This window comes from Phocoena sinus, chromosome 17 (assembly GCF_008692025.1).
Source record: "Phocoena sinus isolate mPhoSin1 chromosome 17, mPhoSin1.pri, whole genome shotgun sequence".
NCBI lineage: Eukaryota > Metazoa > Chordata > Mammalia > Artiodactyla > Phocoenidae > Phocoena > Phocoena sinus.
This window is the reverse complement of record NC_045779.1, coordinates 79,431,860-79,450,978: the sequence shown is the minus strand read 5'-3', so window position 1 is coordinate 79,450,978 and position 19,119 is coordinate 79,431,860. Positions and strand designations below refer to the sequence as shown.

Genomic DNA, 19,119 nt, shown 5'->3' with positions numbered 1-19,119 from the left:
GACGCGGCGTGGCCTCTCTAGGCGCGGTGGAGGCCGCGTCTCTCGGTGGCTCCGCAGCGCGAGTCACAGGCGTCAGTCAGGAGAAAGGCGCCGGGCAGGGAAGGCGGGACCCGCGGCGGACTGGGAAGTGTCGCGCTCTAGGAGTGGTTGCCTGGGAGGCGTGGGCGGGGAGCCCTGGGAGGCGGGGCGCTCCGGGATTGGCGGGTGCGCAGACGGGGCGGGGTGTCCCCTTTGTCTGAGTGAGGTGCGGGCGGCCGCTTCTGCGCGTGAGGCTGCGACAGGGACGGTGAGTCGGGGCGCGGGCAGCACAGGGAACCGCTGCTCGCGCGGCGGGGGGCCGGGACCCTCCTCGCGGCCGGGCGCTTCCCACAAGCGCCCGCTGCCCTCTCCAGGCGCACTTCGAGCCCCGCCCCACTCTCGCCTCCGCCGGGCCCTCCCCGCCCCGCTCCCGCGAGCGGCGAGCCCTGCCCAGCGGGTGGTCCTCGACCCCGCGAGCTCCAGCCTCTCGCGGCGCCCGGGGGAGGGCCGGCGTCGCGGGACCGCTGTCCGCGGGGGTCGCTCTCAGCGTCCCGGCGGCCTTGGCGTCTCTCTGGGAAAAGTGTTTCCTCCCGAGTTCACCTCCCGCCTCCATTTTCCATCGAGGCTCGTTTCCCGGTTACTTTGTAAAAGCCCTTTTTCGTGAGCGCGACCAGCCTTTCCCAGAGTCCGCGGGTGTCTGCCTGCTGGAAGCTTGCCGGGGCGCTTCAGCAGGAGACGGCGTGCCGCCTTTTCAGCCGAGCCCTCGGTGTGCGCTGCCCTTGGCGTTTCCTTTCTCATCAGCTCGGTTCTTTAACCTACGTGTCTTCTCAAACTGTCATTTGACTCCGGTTATGGTGTTTTGTTCCGTTTTGAGATGGAAGATTTCGAGTGTTTAATGGTCAGATATTTACCCTCGAGGCTTTTGGCTTTGTGCTGTGTTTTAAAGGGCTTTCCCTATTCCAAGGTAAGTTTTTAAATAAATTCTTGTTTTTCTCTGGTACTTGTGAAATGTTGGCTCCATCTGGAATCATTTTGGTGTGGGGCAAGTTGGGAATCCAGCTTATTTCTGACACAACCTACTGAATAATTCGTTTCTCCACTGATTTGGAAAATCACCTTTGTCACGTGTTAAACTCTCCCAAGTCTTGGGCCCATTTCTGGGGTTCGTGGCGCTTTGATGTGCAAAGGTTTTGGTTTTCATGCGGCAGATCTGTGGATCTCTGCCCCCCAGACTTTATTCAGGTTCTTTTTATGATGTAATTTAAAAATTTATCTCTTATTCATTCATTAGCCGAATGCTTTGAGTATATGATATGAAATGATCTCATTTTTTTTCTGTCTTTTGTTTTTTGTTTTTTTGTCGTATTTTTTTAATCTCTGCTTTTGCTTAGCTTTCTGGGAGATAAGTTGAGCCTTGTGCAAAGATCTAAGTTTAGACCCCTTGTCCAAGTGCCGGTTACTGGACCATCTTCCCCGGGATCCGTTTGTTTATAGACGTGGCCCTGCTCTGCCCCTTCTACTCCAGGCCCGCTTGGCTCTCGGCACCACGGCTTTGTGGATACAGTGGGCAGAATTAGTATCACATTTCTAAGGTTTATTTTAACCTTGTTTCTTGTTGCCATCTGTGAGTAGAACCTTTTTCGCTGTGTATTGCCTGACTCCGTGTTGCTGGTGTGTAGGAAAGCTATCCGCGTGGATGCATGTTTGTGATCATTTACTTCCGAAGGTTGCAGGGTTGCGCTTTGGGCTTAACGGGTGGCTCAGAAGTGCCTCTTTGGAAGGTGATTCCACCCTGGAGGGTGGGGCTCCGTGGAGATAAAGAAAGAGGGGGCAGGCCTTCCAGCAGGAAAACCTGGGGGTGAGGACGGTGAGGATGAGGGTGGCGACTCTGGGACTGGGAGTGTGCCTGTCATGCCTGTCACTGTGGGCGGGGACTTTGGAAGGAAGGCTCTTTTACATCCAGATCATCAGCAGTTCCAGCAAGAGCGATAAGTTACTAAAGCTTAGCTTACAAAACAAAATAATAACAAACGTTAAGTCCTAAGCTCTTTGCGTCTCTGCAGTCCCGTTTTTACTTCCTGTCCCTTAGTCACCGCCAGAGCCAGACCTCACTCGGAGGTCTCACTGCGGTGTGGCCACTGCTGCAGGGAATGTTGGCCTGTTCTGGTTTGTTTGGGTTATTCCTTGGCGGGAGTTCCAAAAGACGAAATTCCTGCATCTGAAGAATGACGGTGACCCGTGGGTGGGTGGGTGGGTCACTGTTGTGGGCACCCCCGGGGCGGGTGCTTTTTGTACTTGCCGCTGTGTTGGGGGCAGCGTTGCCTCCTTAGGCAGCTCCTCAGAGCCAGTTCTGACCCTTGGTGGTGGTGATTCCGGCTCTGGGGACCAATCTAAACAGGACTTGTCCTGCCCACCTGTTCGCCCTTCCTGATGCCTGGAGCTCTGGGCATCGAGGTGGGGGTGGCCTGGTAAAAGCCAGGTTCAGTGCCCAGGTGGCTGTGTCCTCCCTGTGGTGTCTGTTAGCAGCCTGCAGTGCTTTTTGCACGTCTTTGCATCTGGCACAGACTTGTTCCAGGAGACCCAGACCTTATCTACCAAAGTGCAAAAAAAATGAAAAACTAGCTAGTAGCACTTTTTAAATTTGTTTTCTTTATTTTTTATCAGGAATAAGTGTCTTATTCCATTTGTGCTGCTAAAACAAAGCACCACACACAGGGCAGCCTATAAAAACAACAGACGTTGATTTCTCACAGTGCGGAGGCCGGATGTCCAAGGTCAGGGGGCCAGCAGGGGCGGGTGAGGCCCTCTTCCTGGCTGCAGACTTCCTGTGTCCTCCCGTGGAGGAAGGGGCAAGGGAGCTCTGTGGGGTCTCTTATCAGGGGGACTCCACCTTCATGACCGAAGCACTCCCAAAGGCCCCACCTCATAACACCCTCACATTGGGCATTAGGATTTCAACACAGACATATACATTTGGGGGACACGGACATTCAGACCAGAGCAACAAGCACACTTCAGGATACTCCACGCTTTTTCCCTTTGGCAGTTTGCAGAGCTCATCCTAAGCAGAGGCCTTTTGCTTTTGTGCTTCTCTGGGACTCACCGCAGGTGGGAATCTTGTCGCCTTCTCCCTCTCCACCCCTCTGTGCCTCAGGCCCGCTGGGTTTGAGTTAATCCCATCGGGCGACGTGAGGCTTAGTCAAGTGCTTTCACCTGAGAGGAGGTGTGTCATCTCTCTGTCTTACTGGTGTGGACAAGGGCTCACACCCCCTCGTGGCCCTGAGGTCATTGTTTGTGAAACGGGAGCATCGTGGACACACTCCATATCCCATGCTTTTGCCAACCCGTCTGGCCACCGGGCGCAGTCTGAGTCTTGGTCTTAGCAGGTGCCGGACTGGTGTGTGGAAGGACTGTGGCTTTGGCAGCGGCACCATCCTGAAGCCTCTGCTTCTGAAGCCACACGACTCACGTGGGATTCGAGCTCAGGGGATGAGCCTCGAGCTCACTGTTTTAATTGAAACCACACACCTAGGCTCAGGACTTAATGAAGCTCAGGCTGTGTATGTCGGCGGTCCCTAACCTTTTTGGCACCAGGAGCCGGTTCCGTGGGAGACAGTTTTTCCACGGACGGGGTCGGGGCGGGGGGGTGGTTCAGGCGGTAACGCCAGCGATGGGGAGAGGCAGGTGATGCTGTGCGACCCGGTCCGGTACCCGTCCACGGCCTGGGGGTTGGGGACCCCTGCTCTATGTCTCAGCGCAGAAGGAATTCATAGTAAGAGGCAAAGTGATGGGTGAGAAGTCGAATTATTTAGAGAGGTACGCATTCCTCAGAATGTGGTCCGTCTCAAAAGGCGAGAGCGGCCCTGAAATACGGGGTGGTTACTTTTTATGGGCCAGGTAGTTTCATAGGCTAACAAGTAGGAGAGTTGTTCCAGCTTTTTCAGGGGAAGGGCAGGGGCCTCGGAACTGTGGGGCCTGTGGGTGTGTCATTTAGCTGATGTACTACAGTGAGCATATAATGAGGCTCTGGGGGGCGAGGCTTCCACCGTCTTGGGCGTGGTTGGTTCTAACCAGTTTTTGTCATATCTGACATCTGTGTGTTCTTTAAGGATTGTGCTCTGCCCCCCTCCCCTCCTGGTCTCACGTCCCTCCCAGGAGGGCGTGCACTGCCTAAGGATGTATCTGCTGCATCTAAATATACCAGGTGACTTTCCCACCTGAGAAAGGGCCTATCGGAAACTCCCCCGCTTCCCCATTGCTGCGGGCAGCAGATGTTCGCCTTGCACTTGTTGCTGTTCTGAAGGGGGGAGTGTGGTCTCATTGCTCCTGTAATTTCATACACTTATTCAGCAAACATTGAGCCACTGGCTGCTCTGCTGGGGCAGGAAGGGGTGTGTGAGAGCGACGAGGCAGAGGACCTCGGTGAGAGAAGGGGCCTCGGCGACAGGGTGACATGGCCAAGCACCAGCCGAGGGGCAGGAGCCATCCCAGCCAAGGGGCGGCCCGGGCAGGGTTGAGCAGCCCCAGGAATGGTATAGGGGCGGGCTGGGGGTGGCCTTGGAGCCGAGAACAGTCACTGTGTTCCCATGGTGGGGCAGGACAGGACGGTGCTGCCGCGGCCCAGGTTCTGGATCATACGCAGGTTCCAGATCAGCTGGGGCAGAACCGGGTGGAGGGCGGGGTCGCTGTTCGATGTTAAGTGTCTGAGGTGCTAGAGGACACCCGTGTGGAGATGCCCGGTGGAGGGAAGGAGGTCGCCGGTTCCGCACAGCAAAGGGAGCCCCTGGACTCCACTGGATGTTCAGGCCTGTGCGGCGGGAAGCAGCTCAGGTCACAGGCACGAGCTCGGGCAGGAGCTGGCCTGGCCCAAGGCCTCGTGGCCGGCCACCAGCACCCACTGGGGAGGCTGTGAATGGGGCGCCTGTGGCCGGGTATGGTCAGCCCGTAGTACAAATGACTGTCCCCCTCTGCTGGGTTCCCAGAGGACCAGAGCTGTGCCCTTAACAAAGGTCGGTATCCGTTTTCGGGTGAATTCTGGGGTACTTTTATTCACTCCTTGAATTCTAATCGAAGACTCCGGTTGAAATTCTAATTAGAGTCGTGGTGCCTTTACACGCACAGACACGCACGCACACACGTTTTGGGGGAGTGGGCATTTCTGCTGGACGGAGGGGTGGGCGGTGAGGGCCAGCCTCTCTCTGCCAAGGCTTCTGCTCCCCAGAGGCAGCCACGGTCAGGAGTTCAGTGTGTATTTTCCTGAAAGTTGTGTGGTAAACGTACTCATCCACTGGACGTTTCACAAAGAAAGTGAGGTGGGGGCTCCCTGACATGCTCCCCCAGAGGCCCACAGTGTGAGGTGAGGCGTCCTGCTTGGGGAGATGCCTGCCTGAGGGGGCTGACCTCATTCTTGCGTCGTTTTTCCCCGAGCAATCTGCCTGCTGGGCTTCTGTGTCCCTGTTGCGGACCCGCCTCGGCCTCCAGGTGATGTCAGCCCCATCGCCCTGCCAGGGGAGCTCTTGGTCCCCACTTCTGTGTGGCAGTTGGGGGGTGACAGATAGCTTACTTGGCCTGGCATTTCCCCAGAACCTGCCCACCGTCGGGCCTCCCTGTCAGGTGCTCAAACCAAATCCCTGGGTCACTCTGGACTCCCACCAGAACCCAACCCCCGCTGGAGCCGCCACCGGGGCAGGACCAGGCGTGGCCAGGGCATCGATGGGCCACAGGAGGGCCTGGCACGGGGTCCCCACAGGAGTGCAGCCCTGGCAGGACTGTCCACGCCCAGCCTCTCTGGAGGCGGCCAGGCCCGGTGCCTCCCTGGATGACAGCTTGGCTCCTGTGAGGACGCGCTCACCCGGGCCTGTGTGCGCACTGCAGGCCGTGCCAGGTGAGCTCGGCAGACGGCCCACTGTCCTAGGGGTGCACGGCGTCCCCAGGTGTCTCAGGTGGGACCTTCCTGGGCCGGAGAGCTCGGGGTCCATCTGTGCGGCTCTGGGACTGGAGTCAAAGAGTTCACAGGGGGCCCAGCTGGGCCTGTCATGTGCTCCCTGCTCTTCCTCAGTCCCACAGGCTCCTCCGATTTCCATCTTCCTCAGATACCCCAAGGACCAGGTGATGGCAGCGGCCAGGCTCCTACCGCCACCGGCGGTGCCCCAGGTGAGTTACCCCGAGGCCCGCGCAGCGCCACGCCTGGGGCTCCTGGTGGCAGCCTAAGCATCACTGCATCCTGGATGCTGTGGCCCCTTCCTGTCACTGCCCCGCATCCCTGAGCCTATCCCCACACCCCCATGCTGCTTGCACCCACCTCATCTCGGATGGAGACACTCAGTCGACCTGCAGCAGCCCCTGTCATTCCAGGCCAAGGTGACCTTCGAGGACGTGGCCGTGCTCCTCTCCCAGGAGGAGTGGGACCGCCTGGGCCCTGCTCAGCGGGGCCTCTACCGACATGTGATGATGGAAACCTATGGGAACGTGGTCTCCGTGGGTAAGGCCCCTCTGCAGGCTCGTCTGCCTGTGTGCTCTGCCCAGGGCAGGGTTAGGGTGCTCACAGATGCTGTGTAGACAAAAGCCCTTCCCTCCCCATGAGCAGGAATTCCAGGATCCAAGCCCGAGGTGATCTCGCAGCTGGAGCGAGGAGAGGAGCCGTGGGTCCTGGACAAACAGGGAAATGAGGGGCGCCGGGGCCTGGGCACTGGCCGCTCAGGTGAGTGGGGAGCCGCCTTCCTGCACCAAGGGCTGAGCACCTGCGAGTGCTGATGGGAAGTGGCCGGAGTGGCTTCCTTCTGGGGTCTTGATTTGGCAGAGGGACCCTGCGGGCAGGTGGGGCCAGGCAGGGAGTGAGCACAGAGGCGAGTGCAGCCTGGTGGTGGGTTGGGCCCAGGCAGAGCGGGGAGAGCACCCATGGTGACCGGGCCCCTGCCCGGTCCCCGTTCTGATGGGACATCCAGAGTTGGAGGGATACCTGGTTGGTTGAGGGAAGAAGGAAGCACCCTCAGTGTAGAAGGGAAGTTTCTTAACCTGGTAGGTAGTGGTGCCGGGGCTATTTGAGATGGGGAGCCTACCATCCACGGCCATGTGGCGCCGTCCGGCCGTCCCACCCAGAATAAGGCAAGACAGACGGAACACAGCAACAAGGTTGAAGCTACAGAACTGGAAAGAAGTCGTTGAAAACCACATGATTTTCTCTTGTAAGATTGACTAGAATTCACAAGAGAGTTTGCTAGGTACAGAATCAGTTTTATTTCTATTTATCAGCACCAAAGGTGTGATTTTTTTTCTAGTTTTATTGAGATATAATTGACATGACATTACAAGTTTAAGGTGTAGAGCATAATGATTTGACTTAAATATATTGTGAAATAATAACCACCATAAGTTTAGGTAACATCCACCATCTCATATAGGTACAACAGGAAGAGAGAAAAAACCTTTTATAAGATGTGATTTTCTTAAAGATAATATTTACAGCAGCATCAGAGAGGTGATGTGTCCAGTAGTTAATCTAACAGACGAAGTACCAGACTTTATGGAGGAAAGTGTAGAAGGGAGGGTGCTGGCAGACGCGTCCAGTCCTGAGGGCAGTGGCCAGCAGTTGCTTTAGGGCGGGGTGGGGGTGGGCGACATCCAGTGAAGGACGAGGACAGGAGTCTCAGGGAACCTCAGCCAGCCTGCCCTGCAGGACGTGGCCCCTCTGGCTGTGAGGACAGCACGGCACCAATCCCATGGCTGCTCCACTCCAGGTCTCTAGGTACTGTGTGGAGGGGCACCAGGTGTTACAGACAGCCCGCCTCTTACTGACCCGCAGAATCAGGTGTCCTCAGAGAAGCAATGACTTCACTGGACCCGGAGGAATGCGATTTTCCAGGGAATGTAGGAGAGGCACAGCACCATGTTGAGCAAATCTCTGACTGCAGCTGCAGGGCCAGGAAACAGCTGCCCCACCAGGCCTGGGTCCCTGGTGGACCGGCTGTGCTTTCACCTGATGGAGGTCTTGAGACGAGTGCCCTTCAGATCTGATGCCAGAGAGACCGCTGTTCTCCAAGAGCATGGTGGGTTGGAGAGAGAAGCTTCCGCACAGAAGCACCTGCTCACTCTGCCCCCCACCGCAGGCCCCAGAGGACGGGGTCTGAGAGGTGAGGGGTGTGCACAGAGCAGGAGCTGCCCGCTGCAGCCCGGGCCGCCACCATGTGCCTCAGCCTTACCGGCGGCTCCTCAAAGGGAGAAGCGTGTGCGCCTGCCTGGCCCTGCTGTCTTAACCCAATGAATTGCACTTTCGTCTTGTAACAGCAAATGAGAGGATTTTCCACTCTTGGGAGAGGCGTTGGTTTTGTTGTCCCTTCAACTCTCTGTTCCTTTTGCAGACAACTTCACGTGTGACCACATGACAGCTTGTGTGCAACAAGACAGCACGTCCTGTCCCTGGGGTGAGTGTGTGTCTCATCTTCTTTTCGATCCAGTACAAAATCCCTGACGTGTCTGGCCCGTGGTTCACAAGAACACGAGGAGGTTCCCAGGCTGCTGTGATGCAGAGCGTGTGTTCTCATTACACAGCACACACAATCTCTACAGAATGCCGGTGGGGGGGGTTAAATTAAAAAATTGGTTTCGATGGACTTGCTTTTTCCCCTTTATTTGTCTTGTTGTTGCTGTACACTTGAAACAACGATGAAGCTGCCATCCTGAGAGTGTGGGGCAAGAGGCAGCCCATCCCCGCATTCATGGCAGCCTGGGTCTGTTGTGCGCTGTGTTTGTGCCAGGGATGATGGAGGGAGTTACCTCCTGAAATGTTCAATTATTCTTCACCATTAAAGTCGTCTTTCTTGTCTTGTTACTCTGGCATCAGGCCAGAAGCCACCCATTCAGGAAGCTTCAAACGTTAGAAGTGATACTTTTCCATGCAAATGAGTAATTATTTCTTTGACCTACCAGCTTTACTCTGTGATGATGAGGCTTATAAGTGAAAAAAAAGGAACTAAAACTTGTTTTCCGCTTAAAAAAAAACATAGTATAAGTTTTTAAGAACATGTAAAAACCTTATTAAACAGATGACAGTGAATGCAGATACTTAAATGAAGAACCTACTGAATACTGTTAGCATTTATGAGTATAGTGCACACCTAATAAATAAACTGCTCTGAAGAGAATAAAATATGAAGAAACACCCAATAAGAAAAACGGGCACAAAACTTGAACAGGTTCTAATAGAAGAGAACCAACAGAGAGGCCAGATGAGAAGGTGGCAGCCACCTACAAGCCAACAGAAGAGGCCTCAGAATGAAATCTACCTTGCTGGCACCTTGATCTTGGGCTTCCCAGCCTCCTGTTGTTTAAGCCCCCCAGTCTATGATACTTTGTGAGGACACCAAGCCAACTAAGATAACCCCAGGATCCCTGCCCTCTGATCCCTGGTCTACATGCCCTGCATAATCCCCAGGACTGTGGTTATGTGTTTTATGATTAGGTTATGTGAAATGGCACTGTTGCCTTTAAGGAACAGAGAATGCTCTAAATCTGGGTCTAGAGGTCAGAGACAAGTCAAATTCAAAGCAGGAGGAGGGAATTCCCTGGCAGTCCAGTGGTTAGGACTCAGCACTTTCACTGCCTTGGCCCAGGTTCAGTCCCTGGTCAGGGAACTAAGATCCCACAAGCTGCTCTGTGTGGCCAAAAATAAATTTATTAATTAAAAAAAATTTTTTTAAAGCAGATGGATTTGATGCATCATTGCTGCCTTAAAGATGCAGGTAGGAGGTAGGAGCAGAGAGTGACTCCCAGGCAGCATCCAGCAAGGAAATGGTCACCTCGGCCCTGCAGCTCCAAGGAGCTAAATGTTGCCAACAATAAAAAAGAGCTGAGAAGTGGATTTATCCCCTGAGCCTTCACACAAGATTTCAGACTGGCTGACACTTTATCTCAGCCTTGTGATACCCTGAGCAGAGAACCTATCCCCGCCATACAGAATCGTGGCCTACAGAACTGTAAGCTAATAAATACAGTTCCCAGTGCTCACACAAGGCTGGGAACACTGTCTCTTCCCACCAGCAAGAGTGGAAAACCTTGTAACTCACAAGGCATCATCAGGTAGACTACTGAGTAGGGTCTTGCCTCACTAATTGGGGGGGAATAACCTTAAACACTGCCCTGGTCAGATCGAACAGAGTTGAAAGGCAAGAACCATACAGTTTCCAAGTAACTTAGCCACATATTAGAACAAAGCTCAATAATGTTTATAAAAATACACAAGTATCCAGCACCAAGCAAGGGGAAATCCATGATGTCCAGCATCTAACCAGAGATACAAAGAAGCAAGAAAATACAACCATGATTAGAAGAAAAACCAGTCAAGTGAAACTGACCAGAAATGACAGGGATGATAGAATTGGGAGACAAGGATATTAAAACAGAATAAGTTCCATATGTTCAGGGAGCTACAGGAAAAGTGTATTAGGTAGAGGCATGGAAGATTATTTTTTTAAACCCAAATCTAATTTCTAAAGATGAAAACAACGATGAGATGAAAAATTCACTGAGTAAAATTAGTGGCAGATTAAACATTGCAGAAGAAAGGATTAGTGAACTTGAAAACAAAGGCATGGAAACTTTTGAAAAGGAAACAGGACAAAGGCTAAAAAAGATTGAAGAATATCGGTGAGCTGTGGGAGAACCTGAAATAGCCTGATATATATCATTGATGGGAACAAAGCAGGAAAAATACTTGAAGAAGTGACAGTTGAAGTTTTTCCAAATTTGATGAAGATTATAAACTCAGAAATCTAAGAAGCTCAAGGGACCCTATGCATAATAAACATGAATAAAATTACACTAAACCACATCATGATTAAATGTTGACAACTGGTGACAGAACATCTTAAAGGCAGCCAGAGAAAAAGACACATCGCATAGAGAGAAGCAGGGGCCAAAGGCAGACTGACAGACTGTCCCTCCCTCCCTTCCTCCCTCCCTCCCTTCCTCCCTCCCTCCCTCCCTCCCTCCCTCCCTTCCTCCCTCCTTTCTTCCCTCCCTTCCCATGGGCTCCTTAGTTGTGGCATGCGTGGGGGATCTACTTCCCTGATCAGGGATTGAACCCCGGCCCCCTGCATTGGGAGCGTGGAGTCTTATCCACTGTGTAGGCGGCCACTTTCTTGCTGTGTGTTCACTTGAGTCTCTGTGCCTGAGGAGACATAAGGACACTATTCTCATCACTGCGGCCTGCCCTGATGACCTCAACTAGCCCTAAGCGCTTCCCAAAGGCCCCACCTCCAAATACCATCACACTGGGGGTTAGGGCTTCAGAATACGAATTTGGGAGGACACAAATTTTCAGTCCTTAACAACTTCCCTGTTCCTTCTTCTCCAATTTTATGATACTGTCCTAAGTTTTATATATGTTGTAAAACCACAATATGTAACTACTGTTTTTGCTTTAGACAGTTGCCTTTTAGAGTGACTTAGAAAACTTTTTCATAGTCTTTTATATTTACCTTCATTTTAACCATTTCCAAAAACTGTCATTTCTTTGTGCGATTCCAAGTTTCTGTCAGGTATATTTTTTCCCCATGAAGAATTTCCTTTAACATTAATGTGGATTTCATGGTTGGGAACTCTGTCCATTGGTTTCTTTCTTTTCAAAAAAGTATCTTTTTTTTTTGAAAGGTATTTTTTGCTGGGCACAGAGTTGTAAATTGACAAGTGTTTTCCTCTCAGCACTCGAAGGATGTCCGTGCATTGTCTTCTGACGTGAAGGTTTCTGATGATGAGTCTGCTGTATTTCTTACATTGGTTCCTCTGTGTTCTCTGTGGTTTTTTTTCCCTGTAGCTGCGTCTAAGATTTTCTCCTCTTTGGTTTTTAGGAGTTTGAATAGGAAACATGTTTATGTTTCTTTGATCTTGGATCCGTGTTTTGATATCATCCGTTATTGTTGGAAAAATCCCAGCCATTATCTTTGCAGATGTTTTACTTCCTTGTCCTCTGTCTTCTCCTGGGATTCTAACGACGTGCAAGTTGGGCTGTTCAGCATTGGCCCACAGCTCTGTTTAGTGTTGTTTTTATTGTTTACTGTTCATTTTCCTCTTTGTGTTTCAGTGTGAATAATTTCTGTTGACCTATTTATAAGCTCCCTGGTCGTTTCCTCAGCTGAGTTGAGTCTAATGAGCACATCAAAGGCATCCTTTACCTCTGTCGCTGTGTCTTGTGTCTGATCATGCAGGTTGTTCCAACACACGGGTCACCTCTGAGCCTGGCGTATTGCCGCTTAGCGTCTTGATTGTGTGTGTGTGTGTGTGTGTGTGTGTGTGTGTGCGCGTGCACTCACACAACCTTTTCTTTTTTGGTATCTCTTACTTTTTTATTGAATGTCAGCCATCACTCATGGGACAGCGAAAGAGGCAAACTGTCTGGAAGCACAGCCTTTCCTGTTCAACTTAGTGTGAAAGGCAGAGTCAGTTCAGTCAGGAGCTGGGCTGGGTCCTTCTGTGCCCATAGTTGCCTTCAGGGCGCCACCAGATGCAGATTCCACAGGCACTTCCTCATGCAGGGCGGGGGCGCTCAGTCTCCCGTGTGTCTCTGTACCTCAGAGGCTTCCTCCACCCGCAGTAGCCTGCTGTGGCTTGTTGCTCAGCACTTGTTAGACGTGGGGAAGCGGGGATGGAGCAACCCCTGCTGTCCTGGTCCGTCCTTGGGCTCAGCCCTCCCCCAGCTGAAGGAGGTTCTAACTGTCTGGGCCCAGGGTCCTTTCCTGACCCTTGCCCACCTCCACCCCCCAAGCACAGGGTAGTCTTCCCTTCCCCCAGCCCTGATTTTCATCTGTCCCCAGAGTGTCAAGTTTGCTTACCCTCCCCCAGTGACTCACAACTTTTGTTCCGTAGAGAAGGCTCCCCCCTCTTTCAGACCTGAACCCCCAAGGGAGGCTCCCTGTGCTACTACCCCCAGGGGCGGTCCATAGAGCTGCGCCCTCGTGTCCATGCTCCCAGGGGCTCGTTGTCAATCTGTTGAAGTTTTAGCTGGAGTCTCCGAGCCTCTTGTGTGGTGGCCCTGCCTTCCATCTTCCTCTCACCCTCCCTTCAGCCGTGGGCCATCCCACACACCTGTCTCCATTCAAGCACCTGTCTTTCCCTAGATTTCGCCTCAGTTGGTTATTTTTGTGACATTAGTTCTGTGATGGATTCAGAAAAGTTAAGATTTTGTAGATTGTCTAGCTTTTTCTTGCTGTCGGGGTGGAAGAGATGCTCTTTCCAGGTTTCTAGCCCCTGGGGGAAAGCCGTTAACAAAATGATATGATAATACGTGTTGTCTTAAATAATATAATAACGACATTAATGGTAGAAGAACATGGGAATCACAGCTAGATTGGTCAGTGCAGTCATGAGACTTTGCCAGATTGAGGTTGTGTTCTTCTGAGGGTCCCGGGGAGGGGCCCCCACTGCCTCTGATGAAGAGGCAGTGCTTGGAAGCAGAGGGCAGTGACTGTTTAGCAACTGGAACAAGGGCTTGGACACTGGGGTTGGAAGAGGAAGAGAAGAACAGAAGAGGGGCTTCCCTGGCAGTCCAGTGGTTAAGACTCCGCGCTTCCAATGCAGGAGGTGCAGGTTTGATCCCTGGCCAGGGAACTAAGATCCCACGTGGCACATGGTGCGGCCAGAAAACAAGGGAATCAGAAGAGAGGCGTGGGTCCTGAAGGCCCCCGGCTGCAGGGGGAGGAGCCAGGCTCCGTTCTGGACTTTGGACGTGGATGTGCTGGTGGCCCCTCCAGATGAAGCAGCCTGGCTGCAGGCAGACACCCACCTGAGCCCTGGAGAGCAGTGTGGGTGGGGAAGCCAGGATGTCCCCGTGTCGGGGGCAGCTGAAGCTCGGGGTGGGGCCCCAGCCTCTACACCACTGTGGGGGCCCCTCGCCCTCAGTGTGACTTCTTTAAGGAGCTCTGGGTAAGTCTCCCCAGCCCTGGTCCTGCCTCTTCCGAGATGACCCTCTGCTGAGGGTTTGCTGCAGTCGGGCTGCCTCCATCCTTTATTTTTTTTAATGTTTTTTTTTGCGGTTTTTAACATAAATTTATGTTTTTGTTTTTTGTTTTGTGGTATGCGGGCCTCTCACTGTTGTGGCCTCTCCCGTTGCGGAGCACAGGCTCCGGACACGCAGGCTCAGCGGCCATGGCTCATGGGCCCAGCCGCTCCGCAGCATGTGGGATCTTCCCAGACCGGGGCACGAACCCGTGTCCCCTGCATCGGCAGGCGGACTCTCAACCACTGCACCACCAGGGAAGCCCATTTATGTTTACTTTTGACTGCGTTGGGTCTTTGTTGCTGCCCACGGGCTTCCTCTAGTTGCGGCGAGCTGGGGCTACTCTCCATTGCGGTGCGCGGGCTTCTCGTTGCGGTGGCTTCTCTTGTTGTGGAGCACAGGCTCTAGGCACGCAGGCTTCAGTAGTTGTGGTGCACGGTCTTAGTTGCTCCGTGGCATGTGGGATCTTCCCGGACCAGGGCTGGAACCCGTGTCCCCTGCATTGGCAGGCGGATTCTCAACCACTGCGCCACCAGGGAAGCCCCTGCCTCCATCCTTTTGCAAGAAGTATTAGCATTTGGTATGTCTAAGTCCCTCCAAGGTAACCATTTCCTGGATGTCACAAGACATCACAGGTCAAATCAAGCACATGTTGACCCCGTTGGCACAAATCTCTTTCCAAACACTTCAGTCAAAGACTACCTTAGAAGCTCCCTTGCTTGGTGGAGGGACTGCTTGGGTTCCGAGCCCATTATTTTCCAAGGGTCCTGGTTGGGGTTTGAGGGAGCCCGTTGCACAGCACCTGTCTTCTCAAACCAAGTTCTGAGTGAATTAAGAAGTAAAACTTATATCGCAATAATGCTGTTACCACCAAAAAAGAAAAGAAAAGCTGATGGGACTTGAAAATATTCTTACTAGGGAAAAAGCAGTTTGGTGACAACATGCCTGGTTGCCATTCAGTATGCTTCCTAATCAGAAACTCCAGAAAGACCTTTAACCACCAGATTCAGGCAGAGAGGGGCTTCTGGGTCTTCACTGTGAAGCAGAATGCAGGTCCCCTGAGCTGAGAAGTCCCAGAGGAGGGGAGGGAGAGGCAGGCGCCACGGGCACGCACATTCGTGCCATTCTAGCTCGTGATCTCCTGGTGTTTCTGGGATAGCATTTGTCAGTCTGCTTTCCCCAAGGGCTGCCGGCCCTGGCACCTGTCACAGGCCCCAGGAGTGTCCTGTGTGGCAAGGGAATGAGAGTTCCCTCCTCGGATCTTCCTCGGCCCCCAGGGCTTCTCACGCTGGCATGTCCCTCAGCGACCGCCGTTTTTAACACTGTCCCCAGCGAGGCCTTTGGGAAGCTAGAGGCAGCAGCACAGTGGGTGCTGAGATGGCCACTGGGAGGATCGTGGGAGAACTGGCTCCGTCCTGTCCCCCATCTCGTGCCATCACAACCCTGCCTCGGGCCAGCTCCACCTGCTGAGTGTCCTTGATGGACATTGCTCTGAGCAGGCCGTCCTCCAGGACAGTCGTGTCCCCTGGTGATGTCAGTTCAGCGGCTCTGTCTCCGAGATTTAAAAAAATGTCCTTGGCACCCCCTGCTCCGCCCACTCAGCCTACAGAGCCCCTGACCTGACTGTAGAAACATCCCCTGGCGTTCTCTGCCACCCTCACTGATGCCTGAAAGCCCTGTCTTGTCCCCCAGGGAGCAGTCTTCTGGACACGCACGCAGTGCTCACGCATCTCCCTAGCAGCCCCCTTCCCACCCACCACGGTCCTAGGTGTGGTCCTGCCTCGATTCCACCTCCAATGGCCTCTGGACACTCCAGGGAGGGCGGGGCTGGGGTGGCAGTGGGCTCTGACCTCGTGTGCTCCTCACAGGGGCCCTCGGACTGGAGCCGGCCTTCTCTCCAGCCACACGGTTGGCCTGGGCACCTTTTGTGTCACCTGCTGGTGGCTTCTCAGCCACGGGCATTCAGGGGCCTCCCTGCTCCAGTGAAGCGCCTTCAGGGTGACAATTGCTCTGCAGTTTCAAGTGCGTTTAACACACTCACTTTGGTTCTGTTTTTTCAGGATGTGAAAACACGGAGCGGGACCAGAGCAGAGCCTTGAGTCTGAGGCCGCTCACTTCACAGGAAGCACCAACGGCTCTGAGGAAAACACCAGCCGAGTGGAGCGACCAGGGAAGCTGCGAGCCCGAGGAGAGCTTCTGTCTGAGTCCCAGCCACACCGGCCCCCCTGAAGGCCGGGCCTTGAGTCAGGGCATGCCTGTCGCTCAGCGACCAGCCGTTCCTGGCGGGGAGAGACCCTACCGGTGCGTGGAGTGCGGGAAGTGCTTTGGCCGGAGTTCCCACCTTCTCCAGCACCAGAGAACCCACACCGGAGAGAGGCCCTATGTGTGCGGCGTGTGTGGCAAGGCCTTCAGCCAGAGCTCGGTCCTCAGCAAGCACAGGAGGATCCACACGGGCGAGAAGCCCTACGCGTGTCACGAGTGTGGAAAGGCCTTTCGAGTGAGCTCAGATCTTGCTCAGCATCACAAGATCCACACGGGGGAGAAGCCACACGAGTGTCTCGAGTGTCGCAAGGCCTTCACACAGCTCTCGCACCTGCTCCAGCACCAGCGCATCCACACCGGGGAGAGGCCCTACGTGTGCGGCGTGTGCGGGAAGGCCTTCAACCACAGCACCGTGCTGCGCAGCCACCGGCGGGTGCACACCGGGGAGAAGCCGCACGCCTGCGCAGAGTGTGGCCGCGCCTTCAGCGTGAAGAGGACGCTGCTCCAGCACCAGCGGGTCCACACCGGGGAGAAGCCCTACGCCTGCGGCGAGTGTGGCCGCGCCTTCAGCGACCGCTCCGTCCTCATCCAGCACCACAGCGTGCACACGGGCGAGAAGCCCTATGAGTGCAGCGAGTGCGGAAAGGCCTTCCGGCACCGCTCCACCCTCCTGAACCACGAACGCATCCACACCGAGGAGAAGCCCTATGGCTGCTACGCATGCGGCAAGGCCTTCGTGCAGCACTCCCACCTGACCCAGCACCAGCGGGTCCACACCGGCGAAAAGCCCTACGTGTGCAGCGAGTGTGGCCACGCCTTCAGTGCCCGCAGGTCCCTGGTCCAGCACCAGCGGGTCCACACGGGTGAGAGGCCATTCCGCTGTGCACAGTGCGACAAGGCCTTCAGCCTGAAGGCCACGCTGATTGTGCACCTGAGGACCCACACAGGCGAGAGGCCCTATGAGTGTAGCCGCTGCGGCAAGGCCTTCAGCCAGTACTCGGTGCTCGTGCAGCACCAACGCATCCACACAGGCGAGAGGCCCTACGAATGTGGGGAGTGCGGCCGCGCCTTTAACCAGCACGGCCACCTGATCCAGCACCAGAAGGTACACGGGAAGCTGTGACCTTGGCCGCACGCGAACCTGCACTTGGGAACTTGGGCACCCGGCCCCAGGAAGCCTCCAGTCCAAGGGAGGTGCCCGTCGGCATCACCAGTATCACTGAGAAGGGAAGCACTGACATGTCTCTGGAAGAACTTCAGAGGATGCCTCATTTTTTTCTCTCAACTTCTTGAGGTTACACTGCAGAGTAATTACACAATTGTAGAGAATTTTGGTGAAGACAGTTACAATTCATTATTTAACATTAGTTTATTAGAGGTGAGGAAGTAAAGGAAGTTACTGTCACAGTAAAACTTCCTCACACCCCAAATAGAGGGTTTTTTCGTAGAACATTATATGCCTTTTTCCTAAACTCAACAACTGTTCTGAGTATTGCACTTAAAATTAGAATGTTGGACGATATTTTCAGTATTCTGTTAAGCACTACAATGCTGTGTGGATAAAACGACATAAAAAAGATTGTCACTAAGTGTCGTGATGTATTATGGCTGAAAATCCTGTGTGTGTGGAACCACTTGTTTTGTATGAAAACCGGGTGGCAGGGGGGTGGGGGGGCGGGACTCTAAAGATTAATTAGTGAGAAATGATGTAAATTTAGAAAACCCTTTATCTACTCCTTTAACTTTTCAAGATCAGAAGGGAGGTCCTAACTTATTAGTGAAGATTCAACTCAAAAATGGATCTTTTCCTCAAAACCTGTGCACAGAAATCATGGGATGTCTTGGGCTTCTGGGCCCATGTAGGCTTAGGAGGCCTCTTCACACTCAGAGCCCAGACCTTACAGCTGCTACACCACGTGGGTGCCTCTTTATACACTATGATGTTTCCCAAAAATAGTGTTACTAAAAAGACAGTTCTTCGGCACATACTTTTTTTTTTTTTTGCGGTATGCGGGCCTCTCACTGCTGCGGCCTCTCCCGCTGCGGAGCACAGGCTCCGGATGCACAGGCTCAGTGGCCATGGCTCACGGGCCCAGCCGCTCTGCGGCACGTGGGATCCTCCCGGACCGGGGCACGAACCCGTGTCCCCTGCATCGGCAGGCGGACTCTCAACCACTGCGCCACCAGGGAAGCCCCTGGCACATACTTTTAAAACAAAATTCTCAAAAAGCTTTTTGTTTAATCTTTCTGATATTTCTTTTGCTATGACTGAGGGTTTTCTTTCATTTTTTACTCCTAGTTCCAAGAGAGTCTAGTATTCATTGTCGTATACTGTAATCTAGTTTATTCATAATTTTTAAAAGTTTTTTCTCTCTATTCTCAGGAAAAATCAAGGACCAGAGTGTTGATCACTTTTTTTTTTTTTTTTTGGCTGTGTTGTGTCTTGGTTGCTGCACGTGTGCTTTTCTCTAGTTCTGGTGCGCGGGCTTCTCATTGCAGAGCACAGGCGCACGGCCTTCATTAGTTGTGGCACACGGGCTCAGTAGCTGTAGCTCTTGGGCTCTATAGCACAGGTTCAGTAGTTGTGGCGCACGGGCTTCGTTGCTCCACAGCATGTGGGATCTTCCCAGACCAGGGCTGGAACCCTTGTCCCCTGCATTGGCAGGTGGATTCTTAACCACTGTGCCACCAGGGAAGTCCTAGAGTGTTGATCCTTAGGTCCACAGCAATCACTGATGCAGGTGAAAGCTTGTTTTCCCCTCTCTGCAGGCACTGCTGAGAGGAGCTTACATCACTCAGGTGTAACATGAGAGAGGAACTGAGATCACAGGGAAGCTACCAAACTTTTTGAC

At 53.5% G+C, this 19,119-nt stretch overlaps 1 protein-coding gene across 9 annotated transcripts; it reads left to right on the top strand.

Annotated features, from left to right (window-relative positions):
* Positions 1–229: 229 nt before the first annotated feature.
* Positions 230–17,847, top strand: ZNF250 (zinc finger protein 250). 9 transcript variants are annotated; one of them, XM_032609953.1, is made up of 7 exons: positions 234–286; positions 5,674–5,902; positions 6,111–6,171; positions 6,373–6,499; positions 6,605–6,718; positions 8,376–8,438; positions 16,066–17,847. In XM_032609953.1, the coding sequence occupies exons 3-7, from the start codon at positions 6,130–6,132 to the stop codon at positions 17,388–17,390; spliced, it is 1,671 nt and encodes a 556-aa protein (XP_032465844.1). In that variant the 5' UTR covers positions 234–286; positions 5,674–5,902; positions 6,111–6,129; the 3' UTR covers positions 17,391–17,847. The 9 variants fall into 9 exon arrangements, with proteins under 9 accessions (XP_032465845.1, XP_032465844.1, XP_032465846.1 ...); XM_032609954.1 differs by lacking the exon at positions 5,674–5,902 and having other exon boundaries at positions 230–286; XM_032609955.1 differs by lacking the exon at positions 5,674–5,902 and having other exon boundaries at positions 264–982.
* Positions 17,848–19,119: the final 1,272 nt, after the last annotated feature.